Raw genomic sequence first — 27,875 nt, 5'->3', positions numbered from 1 at the left:
ACACTCAGGAGCTTGGGAGTGCCCCCTACCACATAAGATGCCTGGAAATGTATCCTCCTGGGCAAGGAAAAGGCCAGGTTCTCCTAGAAGGAGGAGCCAGAGATCTAGGGTTCCCCTCTCACTCTGACACAGAGTGTGCATGAACCCATGTGGCTTAGTCCTGGTTTTATCATCCACGGACTTCAAAATCTAGAATTCTCTTTCTAGTCCTGCCTCCCAGTGGCTCCCTTTAGGGCTTCACCTGCTGCACAGCCTCAGCCATCCCAGAAATGTACTTCTCTCCAGAGGATGGGTACATGTCAAGGGCGAACCAGTGGGAAGACAGCAGTTTCAAAATGACAAAACCAGAAGGGTGCCCAGAGTTCTCAGGGAATTTAGGGGGAAAAGATGGGTTGGGCAGTGCCAGGCTGCTACTAGGCCTCTGCTGCCTGGCGAACAGGGACTCCCCAGTTTAGGGAGTTGCCATAGGCACTTCCCCAGACTGGAGGTGGTGGTGGGGTGGAGGGTGGTGTCCCAGGAGATCGGTGTGCGGCCAGAGCCATGAAGGAAGCCTGATCAGAGATTATCAGGGACAGCACATGCAGGAAGACAGGGCAGCAGGGTGACCGCACATGGCAGTGTGACCACACATGACAAGGGGAATAAGCCAACTATGTTCTGGATCCATCTGAAGCAGGACCATCTCCCTGAGCAGATACACAGGGAGGGAGAGGGAGTTCCAGCTAGAACACAGGTCACCTGCAGGCAACAGTAAGGCAGACAGCCTCCATGTAGTTAGAGCCAAGCATGGACTCAGGCTGAGGCCAGCTGGAGTACCCAGTGCAGGTCCAGGGGAGTCAAGCAGCAGAGGCTGGGCAGGAGGATGGCTCTTGGAGTCCCTGTAGATTCTCTCATGCCCAGGCTAGAATATTGAAAATTGAAATATTGAAATATTGAAAGGTCACAGGGCTGCAGCAGGGAGCCGGGAAGACAGGAGCCAAGATGGCAGCCATGGCTTCAGGAAGAGAACAGCAGAGAGATGAGGGATGTAGGGATGATGGAGGGGTGGGAGAAGATTTGACCCTGGGCACCAGGAGGAAGGGGTGCTGTTAAGAGGAATCAGGATGAGGGACCTGTTTTCTACGGTGGTGGGGGACACCTGTGGTTGTCAGTACCTCAAGTCTGTACTGCTGGCTGGCCATGTGAGGGAGGAGGGCAATGAACACACTGCAGCGGAGTGAACAACTAGGGCCCAGAGACACTGATTCGGGGGTCACCCATGTGTGAGTCAAGGGAGCCAGGAGGGTCATTGGGAGTCTGGCTGGATCTCTAGGTCAAGAAACCCGTTCAGGGCAGCCCCAGGTGAAGGCAGTGGGCCTTGCAGGGGAAGGGCCGTTTTCTGGGCAGTAGGCTGAGTGGAACTTGTGCTTTTAATTCCTTTTGGATCTGAAGTACCATTTTCAAACCGATCCTTTCAATATTTATAAGGGCACACTCCTTCTTAATGAAGTCATGAAAAGCACTTTCCGCATGCTGCTGACCTTTGCAGAGTGGCTTAGATCATCCTCTTGCTCATCAGCAGCACAGCAGCCCTCCCAACCCCTGCTGTGTGGGACAGTGCCAGGTATGGCAGTGCCCACCTCTGAATTAGAGAAATGAGAAGTTAAGGAGCGAGGCGGAGAGTGGAGGAGAAGGAGGCTTGCTCTTGCTGGAAGTGGCTCCCCAACCCTGCTGCACATCACAACCACCACCTTAGAGGCCACCGGTCCTGCCCCACGGATGCAGGAAGTAACGGGCCTCGGGTGGCTTGGGCATCAGCATTTGGAACCTTCCCTCAGGAGCCACTGATGTTCATTGAAGAACAAGAACAACTACACAACAGTAGCTAGTGCCCAGGAACCTCCAACCCACTCCTGGCAGAAGCCATGGGGTACAGGAGACAAGGAAGTGAGGCACTTCCCCTAGCACTTCTACACTGGGAATTTCCAAGTTTCTACCTAGAATTTTCCATTCCTGGGTCAAAGGCTCAGTGTAAACCAGAACCTCTGAACCCTATGTCCCCAGGTAGATTTCTTTTCCCTCTTCACACTGCCATCTCCCTCCTCTACCCCCCCCCATTAAACACGGGTGTCCTTGGGCTCTTTCTGCACATATGACATCATGGGGGAAAGAGGGACTCCAGGCACAGCTGAGCAAGGCAGAGATGCCTAGCATGCCCCTGGGAATTGATATCCATCCTACAAGACAGACCCTCTAGGGGAAGAAAAGTGGGCTGGTTTTATGATGCTGCTTTTAGCTGGTGGGTTCCTGGGAAGCAAAGATCTGCTAGATTTTTAAAGCGTCTCCAGGCAGGCTGTGGGTGGCCAGTGGGGGTGACAGGGCCCACTGAAGACATGGAGACAGATGGGAGCCATTTAGCCAAGTCCCTGAGTCAGCAGAGGGCCTGGAAGCCTCTACTCAGGGGGCCCAGGCTGCCAGAATGCTCTGCCCCTGCCTGCCCAGCTCCTTCCTGGAGGCAGCAATTTTGGGCACCCTCAAATGGCCCAGCCCAGAAGCCATCAGCCTCTCTCGACTGCCCCTCCCCAGGACAAGTCCAGGAATCTGTCTCTGCCCCGTGATCTAGTAAGCAAAGACCTGTCCCAGAGGCGTAGACCAGGGCAGGCAGTAGCAACTCAGAAATGTCTGTAGTGACCAAGCACTGGCATTTCTGTGCTGGAGGGGGCGGCAGCCAGGCTAATTCCATGTTATTACAGCCTTACAGGAAGCCGCCGGATCAGCTGTCAACCAGCAGCAATTTATGCGCCTTGGGGGCAGAGGGAAGAAGGAGTGGAGGGAAGAGAAAGGAAAACACAGCCCTCCCCCCTCCCCCCACCAAAAATTGATCCTGAGTTATTTTTAGATGCTTATTCATCCCTCGTTTCTTTATAAGAGCCAGTACATGAGCTCTGTACAAAAACCATTTGGCAGGAGACAGCTGCTCACATAGGAGGATGGGGCTGGGGCACCTGCGAGCAGGTGGAAGGGAGAGTGGAAGGTCTTCAAGGACTCCCCCTGGTGGCAAAAATATCCAAAAGATATATCCAAAAGGATTCCAAAAGTGGAGTATCCCAGAGGAGAGGCTTTTCCATCAGAATCCCCAAGTTTAATCTCCAGCTTTTTCTTGCTAGATGGCCTAGGGCAGGGCACTGTGGAAGTCAAGTGAGGCTCTCAGCTTGGGACCCTAGCCAGGTGCAACCCTGGGCAAGTCACTCAAGCTCTCTATGCCTCAGTTTCCCCATCTACAAAATGAAGCACATGAAACACTACCAAGATCACCTGGCATACCCCGTGTTCCATAAGAGCGATCGTTTCTATGAAGGGGCCATACATATGTTCATTGTCACTGTTGGTATTAATGATCACTTAGAACTATGCTGAGGTAGAGCCCCTGGGTGGCTCAGCCAGTTAAGCGTCTGACTCCTGATTTCGGCTGAGGTCCTAATCTTAGAGTCCTGAGATCCAGCCCCACGTCTGACTCCATGCTCAGCATGGAGCATGCTTAAGTTTCTCCCTCTCCCTCTGCCTATCCCCACTCGTTTTCTCTTTCTCATTCCCTTTCTCTTAAAAAAAAATTATATCAAGGTAGGATAGAGCATGGAGATGAAAGCCACAGAAGGCCTGAGGTGGAAAAGAAGCAAACTTTTTTTTTTAAGATTTTCTTTATTTATTCATGAGAGAGAGAATGAGAGAGAGAGAGAGAGAGAGAGAGAGAGAGAGAGAGAGAGGCAGAGACACAGGCAGAGGGAGAAGCAGGCTCCATGCAGGGAGCCTGATGTGTGACTTGATCCCGGGTCTCCAGGATCAGGCCCTGGGCTAAAGGCAGCGCTAAACCGCTGAGCCACCTGGGCTGCCCGGAAAGAAGCAAACTTAGAGAAACTTGTATTTATAGCCCAACGCCTGCCAAGGATGGGTGTTCAAGTAATTTTGCCTCTGTTTAGATATGGATGCTGCTGTGACTTAGTTTCTCCTCCTGCAAACAGGGCAATAAGCACTCCTGGGAGGCCTAGGTATTGATGTAAATGGAAGCCCACAGCACGGCTCCCAGCAGGTGCTCAATACTATTAGCTTTGACTCTGGAATCACTTCTCCTCGTGTGATGGCTAATCTATGTCTCACCTTGACTGGGTCACAGAGTACCCAGAGATTTGACTAACCGTGATTTCTGGGAGATGTCTGTGGATGGAATTAGCATTTGACTTGGTGGACAGAGTAAAGAAGAAGGCCCTCTGCATAGTTGGTGGACACTGTCCAATGTTGAGGGCCTGAACGGAACAAAAAGGTGAAGGAAGGGAGAAATCTGTTCTCTTTTCAGCTTGACTATTGAGCTGGGCACTAGTCTTCTCCTCCCCTTGGACTGGTGTTTACATCCCTGGCTCCCTGGTTCTCAGGCCTTTGGTCTCAGATTGAATTACACCAGTGCCTTTCCTGGGGTCTCCAGATTGCAGATGGCAGTATGAGCCAATTCCTTATGATAAATCAGTATCTCCCTCTCTCACCCTCCCCCTGCTTCTCCCTCCCACCTTCTCCCTCTCCATATATATATATATATATATATATATATATATATATATATATACACACACATATTGATATGGATATATCTGTAATATTCCATTTCTCTGGTTACTCACCAAATCAGATCCGGACCCTTCTAGAATCTGTGTCTGTCAGCTGTTATCCTTCTTTGCATGGGGTGCATGGGGTGCCCTGCCCCTTCCCCAACACCTACATGCCTCCCTAGCTGTTCCTTCTGCCCTCAATATCCCCTTTATACTAACCCAACCCTTAATGACTGCTCCCTTTTGGTTTCTTTTCTTTTTTTCTTTTGAAGACACACACAGAGAGAGAGGCAGACACAGGCAGAGGGAGAAGCAGGCTCCATGCAGGAAGCCTGACATGGGACTTGATCCCGGGTCTCCAGGATCACGTGCTGGGCCGAAGGCAGCACTGAACCGCTGAGCCACCCAGGCTGCCCTCCCTTCTAGTTTCTTTATTTATTTTTTATATTTTTTAAAGATTATATTTATTTATTCATGATAGACACACAGAAAGAGAGAGAGAGAGGCACAGGCACAGGCAGAGAGAGAAGCAGGCTCCATGCAAGGGGCCCAATGTGGGACTCGATCCCGGGACTCCAGGATCACACCTGGGCCGAAGGCAGATGCTCAACCACTGAGCCACCCAGGTATCCCCTCTAGTTTCTTTATTGAGTGCCTGCTGTATGCATGACACCAGGCTAAGTGCTGTGACTACTGAGACACATAAAGCCAAGGTCCTATACTTCACATCATTTCAAGACAATGCAGGCATAAGAAGATGGTGCAGGTGTTCAGGGAACATCAAAGAGGGGCTGGGGCATGTGGGGGCAGGGGTAGGAGGCTAGGAACGCCTTCCTGCAGGAACTGACAAAGGTCTTCCAAGCAGATTCAGCAGGACCCTTGCAGGGGAAGCACCAGGATAGGAGCTGGAATTCCCACAGCACTCACTGCCTGCCACCCTTGTGTACCTGGCCTGGTCAGAGTGGTATGCAGGCCACTCTTTCCACCTGTTTGCCTCCCTCAGGGCTGCTCCTTCTCCTCTGAAGTCTTCCTAGACTGAGCACCCGGCAGGCCTCAGCAGGGACTCCATGACCAGCGTCTGCTTCTGTCATGGTATCTCAGTGTTAGGTGGTGAGAGGTTGGAGGCAGCATACTCCTCCATACTCTCCATCAGCCATCTCAGGGAACATTCAGAAACACAGGCAGATTACCCTCTCCTTAAAAATCCAGCTCCCCACCCACAACTTTCAAGGGGGGACCTCAAAGGCCTGCCACCCACTCCAGCTTCATCCCATGTCACTCCTGCCATAGGGCCTTTGCATGAGCTGGCCCCTCTTGCTACAGGGCTACCTCTGTCCCTTTCTGTTTCTTTCTCCCTAGCAGAGACACACATATACACACTTACCACCTCATCTATGAAGGGTTTAGGGTCCCAACAGCATTTTGTACCCATCTCTAGCTCAGTGGGATTACTTGGGCCGGCTGACTCTTTGAGGGCAGGAACCTGATCTCATTCAAAGCCCAACTCAGGGCCAGCCAGTAGCTCTTCCAAACTTCAAGTGAGGCTTTTGAAGCATATGCCTGGGGAAAATTCTGCCATTGCTAAATATTAGAGGTGACATCACTGAAGGGGACCACCATCTTTTAATAAACAGTGATGGTATGGAAGCAAGGCTTATTTCATGTTAGATAATACATATGTCATTTGCATTTGCTAGAATCCATGATTTGAGTAATAAAGGGTTTAGGAAAAACCAGCCATGACCTCATTAGGCTGGGGAATTCCTGCCCCTCCTCTGGGCTGGGGTCAGCTCTGTTCTGAGAACACCACTGGCAATGAAGCACTTGCTAAGGCTGTTGCCCACAGCCTTCAGACCCCCACTCCAACACACACTGATAGTGCAACCTGAGGCATCGCACTCTCTGTGAGCCTCTGTTTCTCTCTGTATAGAAAACACCCCTCTCACAAGATGTTGTTATTAAGGATCAAATGAAAAATAACATTAGACAGTACTTAGTAAGCTATGAATGCCCATGAAATTTTCTGGGCTGCAAAAAGTTCCCTCTATTGCTAAGTTTATTAATAAATAATAAACCTGTCCTTATAGGTATAACACGTTTTATTTTATAGCCTCATACCAGTTCTTACCACATCAACCTTGCTGTTCCTCCCCTTGCCTGGTTCCTAGGATCTGGCTCAACTAGCATCCTGGTAAGAGCAAGGATTCTGGCTTGACCATGCACAGCTGTGTGACGTAGATGAGGACCTTACCATCTCTGAGCTTGTCTTCCAGAGATGACCAAGGGTTGTGGATAGGATTAAGTGGGATGATTGATATCCAGTGCATGGGATATGTGCTCAGTGACCATGAGCTCTTGGGCCACTTTGGAGGGCTCCCGGGGCCAAGGCGCAGTGACCATACTGGATAAGCAGACTTCTCTCTCCCATTGGAGGCCTAGTGGAGCCAAGGTATCACCCGGCACCATTCGCAGTTAGATCTGGTGTTGCAGAGAGCCTGGTGACAGTGTCCCCTGCCCCAAGCTCCTGCAAGAAGAGGCATGGAATCCATAGCCCTCTCATTTTTCCTGGGGGTGGGAGAGACAGTGTATGTGTGTATGTGGGGGAATGTATCTGGAATCTTCTCTCTTCTCCTTGCACACAGAAACCCCCAAGATGGTTCCCCTCATGGAGTTTCAAGCAGTTTGACTTGTCAAGTACGTGGCCCATTCTTCGTTCTTCACTTTAAAATCCATTTTTCTCCTGAAAGCTGGAGACACCACCTTAAAATACAAGCTCTCCACCAGCATTTCCTGCTGTATTTTTAAATGTCTACAGTTGGTGCCAAAAAGAATGGGGAGTTAGAGCTCTTGGGACTCGTTCTTGGACCAGGATGATTGATTAGGCCATGGCTTTTTGTCTCTTGTTCACAGCTGAATCCCAGTCTCCAGAACAGTGCCTGCCACAGAGCAGGCATTCAAGTACTAGCGGTTGAACGTATGAATAACTGCACATAGGAAATCATTTCACCTGTGTGCCTGGCACTAATCTGAGTGCTGGGGCACACAGGGGGCTGCAATGTCTAATGCAGGTGGGTGCCTTTGGCTCTACCAAAGGGCTTTTGCACTTGTATTTCATGTGTCAACACTCTGAACTAGGAGTGCAATCACCTTTTGCAGATGAGCTGAACAGGACATAGAGAAGCTAAGGGCTCATCTAAGAAACAGAACTTGCATCTCTTGTCAAGAGTTGTTCACCAAATACGGTTGCAGGCTCTTTTCCACAGCAACACGTTGCTGCTTGCTATCTTGTTACAGAGTCGGGGGAAAGTTCGATCTTTTAGCAGTCTACAGTTCATTTGTCCACCCACCCACCCAACCAAGCCAACCTTCACTACGTGGCACCACAAGGTGCCGGGTTCTGCTGAGCTCCAGGAGAGGGGGAGAATAGGGGAAGGTGAACACGAAACTAGAGCAAGTGTTGGGTGGCTGCTCTTTCTAACAGCAGTAGAGGAGATGGAATATCTATCTCCTCTGGGGTCACTGCAGAAGAGTTTAGTGGCCCCTCAAAAAAATTAAACATAAATTGCCCTATGACCCAGCGTCCCATCCCTAGTTTTATACCGAAGAGGACTGAAAACAGGGACTTGAACAGGTACTTGCAATCCAATGTTCAGAGCAGAATTATTCACAACAGCCAAAAGTTGGAACCAGGCTAAGTGTCCATCGATGGGCAAGTGGATAAGCAAAGCATGGTCCATACAATGGTTTATTATTCAGCTATAATAGGAAAAAAAGTTCTGATAATGATTCAGTGTGGATGACTCTTGAATACACTATGGTAAGTGAAATAAGCCAGGCACAAAAAACAACTGTTGTATGGATCCACACATAGGAAATATCTAGAATATGGAAATTCACAAAGACGGAAAGTAGACTAGACGTTACCAGGGGATGGGGCTTAGAGGGTGAGAAGGAACCATTGTGTAATGGGTACAGAGTTTCTGTTTGGGCTGATGGAAAATTGCAGAAACAGCAGTGATTCTTGCACAACATTACAGGAATAATCAACGCCCCTGAATTGTAGTCTTAAAAATGGTTAAAATGGCAGGGTTTATTTATGTCTATGCCACCACGATTTTTAAAAATCACAAACATGCAAAACCCAATAGCAGTAGCATGGGAGTAGACATACAGATAAGTGAAACAGAACAGCAGGTCTGAAAACAAAGCACTCTTCAGGTGGTATCAGCATAATGGGAAAAAGTCTCACCTGGCAGGGGTGGGGGTAGAGGGAGCCTGAAGTTAAAAAGCAAAATGCCAGCTTAGAAAAAAAATGCAGAAAAATCTGTTTCTAACTTTAGCAATGAGAAGCCCTTCTCATGCAAGATATAAAATGATGGCACCATAAAGGAAAACATTTTTCCTGTGACAGACTAGTCTTTGGACTGGACAGTCTGGCAGGATCTAATACAATTTCAAGTACACATAAATACACATATCCTCTAGCCACAAGGCACCTATCCTGGAGAAATGCTCTCGTGAGCCATGTTCAAGGGCAGTCTCTGGAACGTTGTTCCTAAGGAGAAAGTAAAAACAATGCAGATGTTCCCACAGCAGCAGAAAGTGGAAACAAATGAGGGCATTTTAATTCTAAGGAATACTATGCAGTTATTAAAAAGAATGATATTGATTTTAAAATTCTAATAGAAAGATGAAAGAAGGAAGGAAGGAAAGAAAGAGAGAGAGAGAAAGAGGGGCATCTAACTGGCTCAGCCAGAGGAACATCTGACTCTTGATCTCAGTGTTGTGAGTTCAAGCTCCATAAAGATTACTTAAAAATAAAATCATGGGTGCCTGGTGGCTCAGCTGGTTAAGTGCTTGACTCATGATTTCAGCTCTGGTCTTGATCTCAGCATCATGAGTTCAAGCCCAATGTTGGGATCCATGCTGGGTGGGCATGAAGCCTACTTGAAAAGAAAAAAAAAAAAGGAGAGAGAGAGAGAGAGAACGAACAAATGAACCTCACCCCCTCTGGATAATTTCAAATGGATTTGCTCACTGGCTTCATTTTCAAAGGATTCTGCTATGGAATACATGCCTGCCCAGCTCCAGCATTACTTTGTGTGATGCCATCTAAAGAGCTGCCAGCCTTGGGATGAGAACCTAGAATGTCCTACCCCAGCAGTTAATGCCAAGGGAGGAAATGTCAGAAAGAGAACAGTGGTTTTGGGATACTGGTATTCATGCCTATAGAGGGGGCCAAGGGAGGGAAGGAGACAGGAAAAAAACTTATAAAAAGGAACAGGAGTGGTGCTTGGGTAGTTTGGTTGCTTGAGTGTCAGACCCTTGATCTTGGTTCAGGTCTTGACCTCACAGTCATGAGTTCAAGCCCCAGAGTGGGCTCCACACCCAGTGTGGAGCCTACTTTAAAAAAAGGAGCAGGAAAGTAAGCTAAGGCAGAACAGTATGGAGGTCAAAGGGGCCAAACCAAGTGCGGTAATATTCTAGTGACTGGCTAGTCATTTACAGGTAGAGGCATATCAAGCATTACCCAGATGTCCTCACACACTGTTTTAGGCCATTCTGGTTCCTCCTGCTTCTGGCCAGTCCCAGATTTACAGCAGTTTTGCAAATGGCTTCCCTGCAAACCCTGAAGCCTGCAAAAATGCCTGGCTTTGGTCTCATGGGGTATCCTAGTGTCCCCACCTGCTGGTGTCCACCCTACTCCACCTCTTCCAGCTCCTTTGCATCTGAGAAGGGGAGGAGACCTGCATCTTCTGAGCATCTAGTATCATATTTCATCCTCACCATTACTGTGATTAGAAAGGTAAGCAAATGTTACTTGGTCACACACACACAAAAGAATGAAATCTTGCTATTTGCAATAACATGGATGGACCTAGAAGGTATAACGCTAAGTAAAATAAGTCAAACAGAGAAAGACAAATACCATATGATTTCACTTATACGTGGAATCTAAAAACAAAACAAACAAACAACCAGGCTCTTTTAAAGAGAACAAACTGGTAGATGCTAGAGGGGAGGTGGGCAGGGGGATGGGAAAAATAAGCAAAGGGGATTAAGAAGTACAAACTTTGGGGATCCCTGGGTGGCGCAGCGGTTTGGCGCCTGCCTTTGGCCCAGGGCGCGATCCTGGAGACCCGGGGTCGAGTCCCACATCGGGCTCTCGGTGCATGAAGCCTGCTTCTCCCTCTGCCTGTGTCTCTGCCTCTCTTTCTCTCTCTGTGTGTGACTATCATAAATAAATAAAAAAATTAAAAAAAAAAGAAGTACAAACTTTGAGTTAAAATAAATAAGTCATGGAGATAAAAAATACAGTATAGGGAATATAGTCAATAACATTGTCTTATAGGTGACTGCACTTGTGGTGAGCATGGAGTAATGTACAGAACTATCCAATCACTATCTGAAACTAATGTGACATTATGTGTGATCAATAATAAAAATTTTTTTCAAAGCTATAAGCGATGTCAACACTCATAAAACAAATCATCCAATTAAATGGGCAGAAAACATGAACAGACATTTCTCCAAAGACAACATCCAGATGGTTAACAGACACATGAAAAGATCATGTGGAAATGCAAATCAAAACCACAATAAGTTATCACCTCACACCTGTCAGAATGGCCAAAATCAACAACACAAGAAACAACAGGTGTTGGTGAGACTGTGGAGAAAAAGGAACCCTTGTGCACTGTTGGTGGGAATGCAAACTAGTGCAGCCACTGTGGAAGACAGTATTGAGGTTCCACAAAAACTTAAAAATAGAGCTACCCTACCATCCAGAAATTGCACTACTGGGTATTTACCCAAAAAATACAAAAACTCTAATTCAAAGTGATACATGCACCTGTATGTTTATAGCAGCATTATTTACAATAGTCAAATTATGGAAGGAGCCCAAGTGTCTATCGATAGATGAATGGATAAAGAAAATTGATAAATGAAATATTATTCAGTCATAAAAAGGGATGAAATCTTTCCATTTGTAATGACATGGATAGAGCTAGAGTATAATTCTAAGTGAAATAAGTCAGAGAAAGACAAATACAAATATGATTTCATTCATGTGGCATTTCAGAAACAAAACAAGCAAAGGAAAATGGAAGAAAGAGAGAGACAAAGACCAAGAAACAGACTCTTAACTATAGAGATCACACTGATGGTTATTAGAGGAGAGGTGGGTGGGGGGATGGGTGAAGTAGGTGATGGAGATTAAAAAGTACATTTATTAGGATGAGCATTGAATAAAGTACAGAATTGTTGAATCACTATATTGTACATTTGAAACTAATATAACCCTATGTTTGGGCACCAGGGTGATTCAGACGATTAAGCAACTGACTCTTGATTTCAGCTCAGGTCATGATCTCAGGGTTATCAGATTGAGCCCTGCGTCGAGCTCCATTCTGGGTAGGGAGCCTGCTTAAGACTCTCTCTCTCCCTCTTCCTCTGCCTCCAACAAATTGCATGTGCACGCACATGCTCTCTTTCTCTCTCTCTAAAAAAGAATAAACAAAAACAAATGAAAAAACACTGTATGTTAACTACACTGGAATTAAAATTAAAAACTTAATAAGAAAACAAATTTAAAAATTAAAAAATAAGTCAAATCGGGATGCCTGGGTGGCTCAGTGGTTGAGTGTCTGTCTTTGGCTCAGGGCATGATCCCAGGGTCCTGGGATCAAGTCCTACATCGGGCTTCCTGCGTGGAGCCTGCTTCTCCCTCTGACTATGTCTCTGCCTCTCTCTCTGTGTGTCTCTCATGAATAAATAAATAAAACCTTTAAAAAAATAAATCAAATCAACGCAGAGCATTAAGGGGGAAAAAAAGGTAAGCAATGTACCCAAGGTCATGCAACTAGCAAGGACCAAGGCCAGGGCCAGCATCAGAACCATCTAAAAGTCATGCTCATCCCATTATCTTACTCTACTGGGGAAGCTCTTACAAGTACCCACGATAAGCAAAAGTTTCTGTTATGTGCTTCCAGGAAGGTAAAATAAGCCAAGTCCCGATCTCCAGAGAGCGTAGGTGGGCTGGGAAAGTACATAAGCCACAGTACTTATGGGTGGTAAAATGACTGCAGTGCCATAGTTGATGGGTAAGAGAAGCAGTACAGAGGACAAGAGCAGGAGAGAACCCAACAGGTCAAGATGATAAGCAGAAGACCATGTTTGCATCAAGTTCAGGAAAAGCAAAACCAACATGTGGTTTGTTGCTCTCCTTCCAACCCTTTCTGTTGTGCCTTGAGGAATCCCTCATGCCATTTACCAACAACAACAAAAGCCAACACTAGGAACTCCCTCATCCTCAGTTTCCTCAGCATCCTCTCCCCACCTCCTTGGTTATTATAGATAATGGGGAGGAGAGAAGACCAAGGACAGCATGGGGAAAGCCTCCATCTAGAATGGGAGGTGCAGCCATGCAGGGACCCAAGAAAACACAGAATTTGGTGGGGGAAGATGGTGACTCTGGACCCCCTATGAGGAGGAGGAGTTGGCTGAATCCTGCAGAGGTCCCTGAGGACAGGAGAGAGACGGAAGGCATGGAAGTCTCTGACTAGATCTCTGGTGCCATTTGGGGAGCAGCTGCAGCATAGTAACTCAGGTTTAAGTCAGATTGTGTGACATGGAGCAACAGGTGACAGGAAGCAAGGGGGAGGCAGGGAGGTGGCCCTTGCTTTGGAAGAGGCTGGTTGGTGGCAAAGTCACAGGGAGTTCCTAAGGGGATGGAAAAATCTCCCGAAGGTAGTGCTGTGTTTAAGGATGGGGAAGACTAACACATGCTCCTGGCAGAAAAGAGAGGGATGTTTGTGTGAGGTCTCAGGAGGGGCGGGCTCATGGGGCTCAAGGAAACAGGGGTGAGATGAGCCACAGTCAGGGGAGCAGTGGGTGGATGGAGAGGAAGGGGTGTATCCAATGATATCATAGCAAAGGAAACCAGAAATGCAGAAGCAGCTTGTGTTGGAGGGTCTCCATCTTTTCAATAAGGCTAAGTGGACCTCAGAGAGAAAGGAAGAACAGAAACAGAGTGGTGTTCTAGAAGTGAAGGCAGGAAAGGGTTTTTGGAATCTAAGTGTGGATGGTGAGGAAGGGGAGGTGGTGATTATCAACTCTCCTTTTCAGAGAGTAAAAGGAGGAACACCTGGGTGGCTCAGCTGGTTAAGCAGTCTGCCTTTGGCTCAGGGCATGATTCTGGGATCGAGCCCCAGGGAGCCTGTTTCTCCCTCTCCCTCTGCCGCTCCCCCTGCTTGTGTTCTCTCTCTGCCACATAAATAAATAAAACCTTTTAAAAAAAAAGAGCATAAAAGACAAGAATAAGGATACACCCCCAGGAAGAGGGTTTTAAGGCTGTGGGACACAAAGGCATGTCTACAGGCTGAGAGGACAAAGGGGAATTACTGAAGGCACGGGAAAGAATGGGGACGACAGGGCCAGGTTTTGGGACACAAGCACATCCTGCAACCTCATCAAGCCGGCCACTCCACACAGAGGCTTCTATAGAGAAAATCTCCACCTCTTTCGACATGAAGTGCTGTGAAGCCTGGCTACCCACCCAACACCTGCATGCCTGTTACTTCTGGATGTAACTCTAGGAATTTATACTTATCCTAATGACATTTCATAAATTGTCTTGATGCCCATCTGTTCTGGTACAATGACCAACAAAACATTCAAATCAGTCCACAGTGTGCCAAGTTCCTTTTCAGTTCAAATTGCACCAGGTATGTGCCAGGCTATGTGAAGAACAAGATACAGTCTTTGCTCTCAAAACCATAGGTGGATTGTTGTTGTTTTTTTTTAAAGATTTTATTTATTTATTTGAGAAAGAGAGAGAGAGACCACAAGCAGGGGGAGCTGCAGGCAGAGGGTAAGGGAGAAGCAGACTCCCCACTGAGCAGGGAGCCAGCCAGGGTCTTGATTCCAGGACCCTAAGATCATGATCTGAGCCAAAGGCAGATGCTTAATCGACTGAACCACTGAGGCACCCTTATAGACAGATCATTTTAATATAGTTTTAATATCATGGCAAGTGCTATGAAGGAAGAGAAGGGGCACCTGGGTGGTCAGTTTGTTGAACATCTGACTTTTAATCTCAGCTGAGGTCATGATCTCAAGGTCATGAGTTCAAGCCCCTTCACTTTGGTCATGGAGCCTGCTTGGGGGGGGGGAAGGAAGGGGGACCCTTTTCCATTGCCTCAGAACTAGATGCGGTGACCCAAAGCTGGGGCCCAAGTGGTGATACATGCTCCACATTCTAGAGTCAGATAACCCCCAACTAGCTTCCGGGGGGTTGGGGGACAGCCAGACCACCAGACTGCTCAACAAGCCCTTGAGTTGTGCAGGATGCTAGGACTGCCCGGAGGAGGGGATATGACTTACTGGGTGGCACAAGGGCAATAATGCCTGAGCTGAGCTTTGAAAGACTTGAAAAGCAGCCACTGTGGTGAAGCAGGGCAGTAAGCATTATTCATGGAAGAAGTGTAGTAGATAAGTGGCAGGCTGTCGTCACAAGGACATAAGGTCAAACACAGTAAAACTGACAGATGAATCTGGAGAGCTGGGCAATGGGTTTCATGGAGGAGAGGGCCCCGCGTGATCAGACTGTCCTGCACTGTCCAGTAGATTCCTCACACACTGTTCCTACCCCCAAACTACAGCAGCAGAGACTGCCTGATGTGGGGGGCAAGTGGTCAGTGCAGGGTGTCTGGCAGGGACACGAGCAGGTCTGAGTTTTAGAAGCACCAATGACCACTGTGCACAGGACAGCCTCAAGGATGGCCAGAGTGAAGGCAGACACAAGGGAGGAGGGTGCCGCAGTGGCCCAGGGATGGAATGATGAGCCCTGACCCAGTAAATGGAGAACACAGGTGGGACACGGTGACACCCGACAGGATATGGATTGGAGGGGTAGGAGCAGAGTAGTGCCAGGGCAGTTAGGCTTCTAGTTTTTTTTTTTCTTTAGAGAGAGAGAAAGAGAGAGTGCATGAGCAGGGGAAGGGGGAAAGGGAGAGAGAGAATCTTAAACAGTAGGCTCCATGCCCAGTACAGAACCTGATGTGGGGTTTGATCTCATGACCCTGAGATCATGACCTGAGCCCAAATCAAGAGTTGGACACTTAACTGACTGAGCCACCCAGGTGGCTCTGCTTCTGGTTTTCTGATTCAGTAATTAATAGGGCAGCCATCCCACTAAGGCAAGACAGGATGGGATCTAAGTACAGAGGTGGTGTTAGCTTCAAACAGGAGGAGAGATACCGTCCATTCTAACCGCAAGAGGTGGGGCAGATGGGCTTGAGCTCACATACAGTCAGAGACCAGGTTGGGGGACCAGTATTACACATGATGACTTTGGTCTTCTGGGTGAAGAAGATGACAAGCAAGTAAGGAGGGGTGGAGGTGGAGTTCTGAGGACCGGGAAGGTTTGAAACACAGCAGTCCCCCTTTATCCATGGGAACGTATCCAATACGTTCCAAGATACCCAGTGGATGCCTGGAACCTCGGAGAATGAGTAGCAAAATCCCATATATACTGTTTTTCCCTACACACATATACTTATAATGAAGTTTAATTTATAAATTAGGCACAGTAAGATGAACAACTAATATATTATTAGTACAACAGAACAATTATAGCAGCATACTGTATGTAATAAAAGTCATGTGACTGTTGTCTCTCTCTCAAACTATCTGATTGTACTGCACTCATCCTCCTTGGTATGATGTGAGATAATAAGATGCCTACATAATAGGACAAAGTGAGATGAAGGATGGAAGCATTGTGACATAGCGTTAGGCCACCACCGACTTTCTGATGCTATGTCAGGAGGAGGATTATCTGCTCCTTGACTGCAGCTGACTGGGACCTGGACCCACGGGAAGTGAATTCGTAGTAAGGAGGGAGCCACTGTAGTCACTGCTGAGAAAGGTGGGAGGACACAAGAGGACCACCCAGCAGCATTGGAGGCCTCCATGAACACAGACGCCATTTTGTCTTTTGACTTTGTCTATGGCATCTTTTCTTGGATTAACCTTTTAACTCTTATGTAGCCAAATTAATCAACTTTTCCTTTGCAGCTTCCAGGTTTCAGGGCATGCTCTAAAAAGCCTTCCCCCATATGGCAGTTTGAAACAATCAAAGCAAAACCAAAAAGGTGGAGCCATATGTGCCAACATAAATAATACCTGGGAAAAATACAGTAAGTGGAAGAGCACGACAAGTTCATACTGATGATATGTGTGCAGAGCCACAGACTGTCTTGGGGAGACCATGTGGTAAGGGGGCTGCCTCTGGGAAGTTGAGTGGATGTTAAGGAAAAGTCACAGGGCATGGGATCAGAGGATACAGGAAAGAGGGACTGAATACAGGGACCCCACTGGCCAATGGGAGAGAGAGCAGGTAAGTTTCAAACACATAGCATTTCCTGATCCCAAGATCAGAGATGACCTGTGATCAGAGGAAAGTACGCAAGATAGACCATATTTTGTACTAGGTTTGTACTAAGGTACAAAAATGTTAAGTAGCATTCACACGGCTCCAGGGCCTAACTAACCTTCACTACTAAATAGCGTTCTGGCTCCAGGGCCTAACTAACCTTCACCACTCAATCTCTGCTACTTTTCACAACATCATACTAAGTGGAAAAAAGCAAGGCACAAAGCTATTTATAGTATGAGCACAATTCTGTAAAACAAAAATCAAACAAACTGACCCTTAAACAATGAGGGGTTTAAGGGCACCAAGCCCCCTGCACAATTGAAAATCCACATGTAACTTTTGACTCCTCCAAAACGTAACTGTTGATGACCTATTGTTGACCAGAAGCTTTCCCAATAATAAAAACAGTCAATTATTCCATATTTTGTATGTTATGTGTATTATATACTGTATTCTTCCAACAGAGTAACCTAAGAGGAAAGCAAGTGTTATTAAGAAACTCATAAGGGGTGTGCCTCGGTGGCTCAGTTGGTTAAGTGTGGGACTCTTGGTTTCAGCTCAGGTCATGATCTCAGGGTTCTGGAATCAAGCCCCACGTTGGGCTCCTCACTCAGCACAGAGTCTGCTCAGGATTCTCTCTCCTTCTCTCTCTCTGCCCTTCTCCCTGCTTGTGAGCTCTCGCTCTCTCAAATAAATAAAGTCTTGGAAAAAAAAAAAAACTCCTAAGGAAGAGAAAATACATTTACAGCACTGGACTGTAAAAAAGCCACATATAAGTAAACCTGCTCCTTGGAAATCTATGTTGTTCAAGGGTTAACTCTGTGTGTGTGAGTGTGTGTGTGTGTGTGTGTGTGTGTGTGTGTAGGTAGGTAGTATATTTAATAGGCAGACACTGGAAAGAAATACATTAATATGTTAACAGGAATTATCTGAGTGGTGATGTTAAAAAATACCTTTCTAGATTTTCTATAATTAACATTAGTATTATTAACAAAAAAAAAAGTCATTCAAAATAACGGAACTGGCAAGTACCAAAGACATTTTATAAAAATAGACTTTCTGGAAAAAGACACCTTGGCAACATACCCTGAGCACTTGAATAAACAAAAAAGTATCCTGCTTGATTCATGGAGTAATAGTGGAAAGAACGTGAGATTACCAAGGCTTGGGTTTAGGCTGTTTGGAGAAGTAACTCCCTAAGCCTCCACTACTTTGTATAAAAATGAATGTGAAAATAATAAAACCTGCTTCACATGGTTGCTGCAGACACCAAGTAAGACCTGGAGATGAAAAAAATTCTGAAAATCAAGTAAAGCATGTTCTTTTCATAGAATTATTGATTCTACCTTTTATCAATGCATTCGCACACATCCTGTTCAAAATTAAACTATGATTAGGGTGGGGGGTTGGGGTGACCGGGTGATGGGCACTGAGGAGGGCACTTGGCGAGATGAACACTGGGTGTTATGCTATATGTTGGCAAATTGAACTCCAATAAAAAAAATTAAAAAAAAACCAGAATTAAACTGTGATTATAAAATATAATGCCAGTTCTTGATTAATCAGTCACTTGTATTTCATAAAACAGGCATTCCATTAAAATCAGTCAGTAGCTGGTATTATTTAGCCATAATAACAGAATACATATCTCAAATTTCCCCCATATTCCAACTTGAAACTCAGTATTGGGGACAATTTAAGAGGATCACTTCCCAGGTAAGCATCCCTGCATACCCTGTTACAGGGCTCCCTGAGCTTCCGAGAAGCCAACACTGTGCTCCCTGCTTGCCCAAAGCTACTTGAGGCTTCCAGGCATCCTCTGCCCATAATTGCTCATAATCCTTTCTGGACCAAACCCAAAGGCAGATCCAATCTTCTAAAATGCCCACCCTGTGCCCATATCCCTTCTTCCCTCTCTTCTCAATGGTGGGAAGTGTCCCTCTTACTGCAGAGGCCAGCCTCTCCAAAAAAGTCCTGTCCCGGGGCCTTCCCCAGTTTTAAAGACATCAATCCCCTTGGGCCTTAGAGCAACATCAACTCATTACTGGACTAGACTGCAGCAATTTCCCAGGCCTGCTCTTGGGCAACCATCCTCTTTCCCTATATGCATTCAGAATGATAATTTTAAGTAGAGATATAATTCAATACCATAGCATTCAGCATTTTACATACCCATCAGCAAAGTATGAGAGTTCTAATTTACTTGAGGAGAACATCAGGCCCTTTAAAACACCTTTGTTCCCTCCTAAGAGTTTTATATGATTAGCTCTGACATTTATGTCATTGGTCCTTTTGGAGTTCAATTTTAAAAATGGTGTGAGGTAGGGGTTCAACTTCATATTTTGCATATGGATATCCAGTTGTCCAGCACCATTTGTTGACTAGACTCTTCTTTCCCCATTGAATGGTCTTGGCACTCTAGTCAAAAATAAACTGACCACAGATATATGGATTTCTTTCTGGAAGCTCAATTCTATCCCACTGACCTATATGTCTATCCTTATGCTAGGACCACACTATCTTGATTACTGTAGCTTTGCAGAAAGTTTTGAAATTGGGAAAAATGACTCCATTCATTTTAATCTTCTTTTTCAAAATTGTTTTGGTCATTTGGTGTCGTTTGGATTTCCATATAAATTTCATCAGCTTGTCTCTTCCTGTAAAAAGGCAGTTGAAATTTTAATAGGGATTGCACCGAATCTGTAGACCAATTAGGGGAGTATTGCCTTGTTAACAAAATTAGATCTCTGACTCATGAACATAAGATGTCTCTCCTTTATTTGGATGTTCTTTAATTTCTTTCAACAATGTTTTATAATTTTCAGTGTACACATCTCGCTCATCTTTGGTTAAACCTTTTCCTAAGTATTTTATTATTTTTGATTATATTATAAATGGAATTATATTCTTAATTTCATTCTTGGATTTTTCATAGCTAGCATACAGAACTACAACTGATTTTTAAAATATTGATATTGTACCCTGAAACACTGGTTGGCTCACTTATTAGTTTAATAGTTGTTGTTGGATATATATATATGGCTGATGATCCAACACCCTTTGACATTCAAGCTGAGATAATGCTGAAGACAAACTTTTTTGCCACAAGAAATGTCTGCAATGAATTGCTGCCAATAATAAAACTTCATGGCAGGGTGGTGAATATCAGCAGTTTAGAGGGTTCAAAGGCTCTTGAAAATTGCAGCACAGATCTACAGAAGAAGTTCCAATGCAAGACGCTCACAGAGGAGGACCTTGTGGACCTCATGAAGAAATTTGTGGAGGATATAAGCAATGAAGTGCATGAGAGGGAAGGCTGGCCCAACTCAGCTTATGGGATGTCTAAGCTGGGGGTCACGGTCTTATCAAGAATCCTGGCCCAGTGTCTGGATGAGAAGAGGAAAGCTGACAGGATTCTACTGAATGCATGCTGCCCAGGGTGGGTGAAGACGGACATGGGTGGGCCTTATGGCCCCAGGACTGTGGAGGAGGGAGCCAAGACGCCTGTCTACTTGGCTCTCCTGCCTCCAGATGCTACTGAGCCTCATGGCCAGCTAGTCCATGACAAAGTCGTCCTAAACTGGTGAATGTCTGCTTTGGTGCTTAATGCTTAATAAATGTTTGTGGGCTGAATGAATGAATGAATGAATGAAAAAAAAAACATTCTGCTGGGTGGGGAGAAAAGAAGGTCATTTCTTTCTCATCAACCTCTGAGAGGTGGCAGCCGGTGGCAGTTATATATATATAACTTAAATAAGTATATTGTACTTAAATATATATAAATCTATCTATATAGAGAGATATAGATTAGATAGATAGATAATCATGTCATCAACCAATAGAGTTTTACTTCCTCTTTGCTAATCTGGATGCCTTTTATTTCTTTTTCTTGCCTAACTGCTCTCATGAGAATTTCCATCCAGTAAAATCCTATGGAGAAGTAAGAACAGACATCCTTGTTTTGTTCCTGATCTTAGGGAACAAAACTTTCAATCTTTTCACTATTAAATATAATGTTAACTGTGAGTTTGGTTTTGTTTTTTTTTTTTTTTTTTTTTAGATGCCCTTCATCAGGCTGAGGAGTATCTTAATTTCTCTTTCACTTTTGAAGTACACATTTACCAAACATAAAATTCTTGGTTGGGCAGGGTTCTTTCCTTCCTTTCATCACTCTGAATATGTCCTCCCTCTGCCTTCTGTTTTATTTTTAATGGGAAATCAGCTGTTAATCTTATTGAAGATCCCCTGTACATGATGAGTCACTTTTGTGGTTATGATGTGTCCAGGTGTGGATCTCTTTGAATTTATCCTCCTTGGAGTTTGCTGAGTTTCTAGGATGTGGAATGAATGGGTTTTTTTCATTAAGTTGGCCTGCTTTCAGTCATTATTTCATCAAATATCTCAACTGAGATATGTGAGACTCTATGTGAGACTCGATTTTCATTTATTTTTTAAAATTTTTCAGTTTAAATTCAATTAGCCAAAATATAGTACATCATTAGTTTCAGATGTAGTGTTCAATAATTTATCAGTTGCATTAAATAGGGCACATGATGTGATAAGCACTGAGTGTTATACACAACTGATAAATTATCATACTTTCATTTAGATATGGTTTCCTTTAGCTCTTTGTACATATTTAAAACAGCAGACCTAAGGGCGCCTAAGTGGTTCAGTCAGCTAAGCATCTGCCTTTGCTCAGGTTGTATCTCAGGTCCTGGCATGGAGCCCCTCCCCCTACCATTGGCTCTGTGCTCAGCAGGGAGTCTACTTCTCCCTCTCTCTCTGTCCCTCCCCTCACTCATGCTTGCTCTTGCTCTCTCTCAAATAAATAAATAAAATTTAAAAAAATAAAATAGCAAATCTAAAGTATTTGTTTAGCAATTCCAGTGTCTGGGCTTCCTCAGGAACAGTTTTTATCAATTGCTTTCCCCTCCACCACATATACAGATTGTATTTTCTTACAGTTTCTTTGCATGTTTCGTAATTTTTGTTGAACACTGCACATTTCAAATACTATAATGTAGCAACTCTGGAAGCCAGTTTTCACCCCTTCATAGAGTTTGTCATTGTTGCTGCTTAATGTGGTGGGTGGTTGTTTGGTGACCTTCCTGAACTAATTCTGCAAAGTCTGTATTCTAGGTCATGTGTGATCACTGAAGCCTTTGCTCAGTTAACTTACCGGTCAGCTAATGATTAGACAGAGATTTCCTTAAACTCCTAGAACCAATAAATCTCCCCTTTTCACTGAGGGGTTCTGTTTGCATGTTGGGGCATGCCTTCAACACAGGGCCAGGCAGTGTATACCTTGGTCCACCTTTCACATCCTGCTTGTGCATAACTTCAATGTCAGTCAGAGGTGAGAGATTATTGCCTTCTCGAGTCTTTTCTGAACATGCACATGATGTTTGGTCAACAAATGTACATGGATTACAGAAACATCAGAGCTTTTAAAAAAAAGCTCAAGTAAATAAATAAATAAATAAGTGCCTCAATGGACACCTTACTCCTTAGCCTTTCCTTTTAAGCTCTGTTTTAGTCTATTGTCCACCCCAACTGTTATCCATTGCCTCATGCAACTATGATGTTAAAGTATTCAACAAACATCACTGGGGAGAGGTTTTAAGCACTGGGGATGATTTAATTAAGGTCAAAAAAGGACAAACCTTCCCAGTATGGTCTTGAAGGGAACCACTAGGTAAGTTAGATGATGACTATTCTACGTGATCTGGCTACTACCTAGCTCTCCAACCTCACCTCCCACCCCAAGGTAGCTGGCATTCTTGGCGTTTCTTGAACAAGACTGTTCTTGCCCCAGGGCCTTTGCACATACTGTTTTCCTCTGCCTGAAAAGCTCTTTCCTATGATCTCTGCTTGGCTGGCTTCATCACTTCATTACAATCTGCGATTAAACAGTACTTCATCAAACAGGTTTTCCGACCACCCTCTCTAATAAAACCTCCTTCTCACCCAACTCCTAGCTATTTCTCTTTTTGTTTTTTCCTGGTAGTACTTATCACAATCTGCCATGATATCATATACATACTTGCTATCGCCTGATTTCCCTGTTGGAACCTAAGTTCTGTGAAGATGAACTCTAACTAAATTGTATCCCTAGCTCCTAAGACAGTGCCTGGATCTGCTAAAAATGCTTAAAAATGAAGCAGTCTTCTAAGATGGATCCATATTTGTCACCTTAACTAAGGTGGACTATTGCTTCCCAGAATTCCCTTCCTGTGTAGTTCCAAATTATCATGGGGTACTTTGCCCAAGATTTGGAAGGCAACCATGAAGGAGGAGCCATGTTCCTCTATACTCAGGAAGTTCGTGCAAGCACCAGGCACCGTTGTAGAGATATACACTGTCACTTGTCTGCTGGATCAACTGGTTGAGATGGAGCAGCAGCCAGGCCTGCTGCTCCCCAAGCTCTAGCTTCACCGACTCCTGGGCCAGGTGCATACAAAGAACATCCATACTCCGCAGAGTTTCATTACCAAAGTTGGAAGAAATGTCAGTGAGAAACCAACACAGTTCCAATCCATCCTTGTGGGTTCTAGTTCAATCTCTATGGTTCCAGCTTTTTCTTGTTCCCCTAACCCCACATCACCTGCCTCTTTCCTTCCCAACTGCCTCCCTATGGACTTCAAGATCTAGCACCAGATACAGAGAAAACAGCTTCACATAGACAGGGTAATGAATTCTCACAACTATGCAAAGTCAAATTTTTATAACAGACCTCTTATAATCCAAGTGGTTCTGCTCCTCTGATTGAACCCAGCTGAAACACTCCTGCCCCCGGTGTCCTGTAACGTCAATTGTTAATCTGTTTATCTTCAACTGCTTTTATTTTTTATTTTTAAAAAGATTTTATTTGTTTGTTTGTTTGTTTATTTGAGAGAGCGAGCAAAAGCAGGGGGCAAGGGGCAGGGGGGAGGGGCAGAGGGAGAGGGAGAAGTAGACTTCCCACTGAGCAGGAAGCCTGATGCAGGGCTCAATCCCAGGCCACGGAGATCATGATCTGAGCTGATGGCAGACACTTAACTCACTGAGCCACCTAAGCACCCCCATATGCTCTTAAACAAAGTTCCCCAACTTAGAAAAAAAAACTCTTGTCAACCTGACACACTCCTTCAACTATAGCCCACTTTTCCCTTCCCAAGTCAAACTCTTGAAAGCCCAGCCTTCACTGACAGTCTTCAATTTATGAATTCCTCTAGCTCTTGCTAGATCCACAATACGCTCCATTTGCAAAATCCAAAGAACACATTTTTTTTCCAGTTCCCACCTAACGAAAGCTTGTATTTTGTAGTTGTGTTTTCCGTGGCTTGGCACTTTGAACTCCATGCAATGCTCCACCTTTGGCCTCCGTGGCACCAAGTTTTCCTGGTTTCCCTCCATTCTTCATTTTCCTTTCCCTGGCTGGCTTCTTTCTTTTCCACCTGTGTGTTAAATGTTGGGGTCTTCCAGAAAGACATCTCCCCTTGCCCTTCTGCACTCTCCTTCATTGTTTCCTCAACCTCCATGCCTCCAATTACCACCCAGATGCCAACATAACTTCCATCTCTCCAGCCTCCAGATCTGCTTAGCTATGTCCACAGTGACCTCAGATTCAACATGTCCTAAATCCATCCCTGATCATCCCTGCAATCTGATGACTCCATCATGCTTCCAGTCGTGGCCAAAGCCAGAATCCTATTAATCCTTGGCTGCGTCTTCTCACATCTCTCCAATGACCAGGTGCTGGCAACTCGGTCTCTTAAATGTCCCCATCCACTCACTTCTCTCCATCCCTATGGTCACCACACTCATCCTCCTGACGCCTTGCCCCTGTCCCCATCATCTCATTCTTCACAACGAGGCCTCCCTTTCACCTGTCCTGCTGCCTCATTTAAATAACTTTTGGGATTACAACAGTATACCAGAAGGATCTTTATAAAGTGCAGGTGCAATCATGATACTTCACTGCCTCCAACCCTTTGAAGGTTATCCATTGTCCTTAGGATAAAATATAACACTCTCAGGACCTTGCACATCTGCTCTGTCTCCTCAGCCCTACTCTTCTAAGCCCTCTATCTCTTCCTTGTCCAATCTGCAGGCACTCCACAGCATTCCTGGAATGAAAGCATTTCTCCACCTTCTGGCTTTTGCATCCTCTGCCTGGAATGATCTTCTTGACCTCTTTCTCCAGCTAATTCCTGCTCTTCCTTCAAATATTGGCTTGAACTCCTTGCTTGCTATCTTGCTATCTTAGATTAGAGTACAGCACCTGCTCTTCTTGATGCCATATCACATCTGTCATGATATATTAAACATCTGTCCACTAGCAGATGCATGAAGATGGCATGTGGTCCTGTCTCATCCGCCCACCATATGTACTACTAGGGCTGGCACCATGGCAATGCTTGCTCATGGCAAGTGATTAACAAATGCTGGTCAAATTACTAAATTCAAAAGGTTTGAAAACTATCTAGACCAATATCCTCATTTTACAGACAGAAAGGAAAAAAAGAAAAAAAAATCAAAGTAGCCCACAAGGAATTTCTATTTCTATTTCCCAGGAGGTAAGAGTTTTAGTTGTTTATGCAGGCCTCTTGACCTTGGAAAGCTTAAGGGGGGGCTGATAGATGGATATGGCTATGTAGATATTCTCTCTCTCTCTCTCTCTCTCTCTCTCTCTCTCTCTCTCTCTCTCTCTCTCCCTCTCCTTCTTCCTCTCCCTCTCTCCTAAGCACACAAAGGAGCAAACTATTCTGACCATGTCCTCACCTCCTCCTTGCTAAATGGGTCCCCAGCCTGCTGCCTTAGAGGGATTTTCCTGCTAATCCATTCCTGCTCTGCTGGTCACGCAAGGGCATGGTAGATGGGATGGGGTGTTCTAATTCGAGGACTTTGAGAGTGAGGCTGAAGGATTTCAATTAGCTCCAAGAGACAAACATCAGTCTTCATTACCCATTTTTGAGATTTACGAAGTGGGGCAGCATGGCAAGGGTCCAAGCTGTGTCAAGTGGGCCACTATCTGGGCCCAACTGTCCTTCCTAGCTTCATTTCCCTTCATATCCCATCCCATATCCCCAAACTCCCGCTGCTCTCCCAAAATTCGACTTTCTTTCATGCCTCTGGGGCTTTCTGTATGATGTTTTCTTCACTATTTTTCTCTTCTGCCCTCGGCTGTAAAACTTCTTCAAGGCAGAGCTCATGGGTTACCTCCTCTGTAAGCTTATCCTCTCCACATAGAAAGAGTCCTGTACTTCCCTCCAAGCACCACTAGAGCATTACTTCATACCTCAGCAGGTACACTCACTCTAGCTGGTGATGGCTCCGTCTTCTCCACGAAATCGCAGGCAAAGCGGGGGTCTTCCTACACCCTGGACCCACCGTGGTGCCTGCCCACACTACTGGGTGCTCCGCTGCGTCACAATCCTGTGAGGTAATGTCTGCAAATGCACCAGGGTTTCCTTCCCTCAGGCAGGGCAGGAGCTTGCAGAACTTTCTGTAACCAGAAAGTGAGATCTGCCCTACCACCACACAAACCAAAGGCCCTCAGCCTCAGCATGACATGAGTTGGCCAAGCATGAGGGACCCCAGGGAGTCTAGGCTCCAGAGGGGAGCCCACTGTGATGTATGTGCAGGAGTGGGGGCAGAGGAGCTCTCAGCAGAGACCCTAGAGGAGTGAGTCACTGGAAGGCAGCCAAGTGTGGCCAGATGAGAGGGAGCTGGGTTAAGGAGAGATCTGCTTGGCCACTCCTCTGGATGAGGACACCCATGATACAAAGCTCCACCTGTCAGGCCCTCCACACAGTTCCTCCGCCTGGTGCTCCCAGGCCTGGCCCCATGCCCGCCACCAGCAGCTGCTTCCTTCCCTCCCTCCATGGGCAGCCTTTGGTCCTCTCCCAGGGACAGCTGTATCACACCACGGGTGGGAGGTGGTGCATCATGGGCCTCCCAGCTCTGGCTTCTAATTGCAACCTTCGAATCACTGGAGCCTCCTCGGGAGCCAGCAGCAGAGAGTAGCTCCATGGCACCTGGGTGTCCCCAATTTGAGTGACAAGAAAAAGTGCTTCCAGGTGATCAAGAGCTCTCTTTGAGGCCCCTTTCATTTTCTCCAAGGTCCCCTGGCTCAGCTCTACACTGTGGCCATGCCCAGGACCCCTGTCCTCCCTCTGCAGAGCCTCCTGGACAGCCTGCAGGCAACCCAGACAGCAAGATAATAAAGCAAACAACCATAGTGAATGCCTAAAGAGAGACACAGAGCAGAATTTTGTTTTTTAATTTTTAATTTTATTTTTTATAAAAGCAATATCAACTCAGAAAATTATCTACACATGTATATACACATATATGTATAAACAGATATGTATGTATATACATACACACACACACACACACGCACACACACACACGAATGTCTAAACAAAGAAAAGTTTGGCTGGCCCTGGCACAGGGCGGTAGTCAATCTCCTTGGAGTACGTTCAGTAACTGTGTCTGTTTCCATGAGGAGCCCATGCCACAAACCATGAGACTAGAGTGAGGACTGGTGACAAAATGAGTGCTCAGGTATCCTAGGCCTGGTACTGAGATGTCAAGTGTGTGGGTTGAAACAGGTGCACCAACTGTGGCATCAGGCCACCGGAGAATAGCATTATCCTTTGCTATGCATGTACGGAAGATGGTTTGGAGCCCTGATGGGCATTACATTTTATTTGACCTTAAATGTAAAGTCCCTGGGGTGAGGGGCTCCTTAAGCTTTGTGTCTTTGGTCTCTCATGAAAAACAGATGCCTGTTAAGTGCTTGAGAATAAGTTTTGTACTTTTGGCATTTCCCAGCATACCCAGAAAAGAGTACGCTGCACCGGCCC

General features: G+C 45.6%; 2 protein-coding genes across 2 annotated transcripts in view; one reads left to right on the top strand and one right to left on the bottom strand.

Moving 5' to 3' along the window:
- Positions 1 to 27,875, bottom strand: part of HIP1 (huntingtin interacting protein 1) — a 158,404-nt gene that overhangs the window by 92,294 nt on the left and 38,235 nt on the right. The window lies entirely within an intron of this gene.
- Positions 20,058 to 20,606, top strand: LOC129519284 (carbonyl reductase [NADPH] 3-like). The gene has a single exon (XM_055339662.1). It carries the CDS (start codon positions 20,058 to 20,060, stop codon positions 20,604 to 20,606), a length of 549 nt encoding a protein of 182 aa, XP_055195637.1.

The sequence above is a fragment of the Nyctereutes procyonoides genome, unplaced genomic scaffold, assembly GCF_905146905.1.
Source record: "Nyctereutes procyonoides isolate TBG_1078 unplaced genomic scaffold, NYPRO_anot_genome, whole genome shotgun sequence".
Lineage (NCBI taxonomy): Eukaryota > Metazoa > Chordata > Mammalia > Carnivora > Canidae > Nyctereutes > Nyctereutes procyonoides.
The sequence above is the reverse complement of the archived record's forward strand: the minus strand, read 5'-3'. Positions and strand labels throughout refer to the sequence as shown.

Bases quoted from the DNA above. Each gene is read 5' to 3' on its own strand.
- LOC129519284 (XM_055339662.1), top strand. From the start codon at position 20,058: ATGGCTGATGATCCAACACCCTTTGACATTCAAGCTGAGATAATGCTG.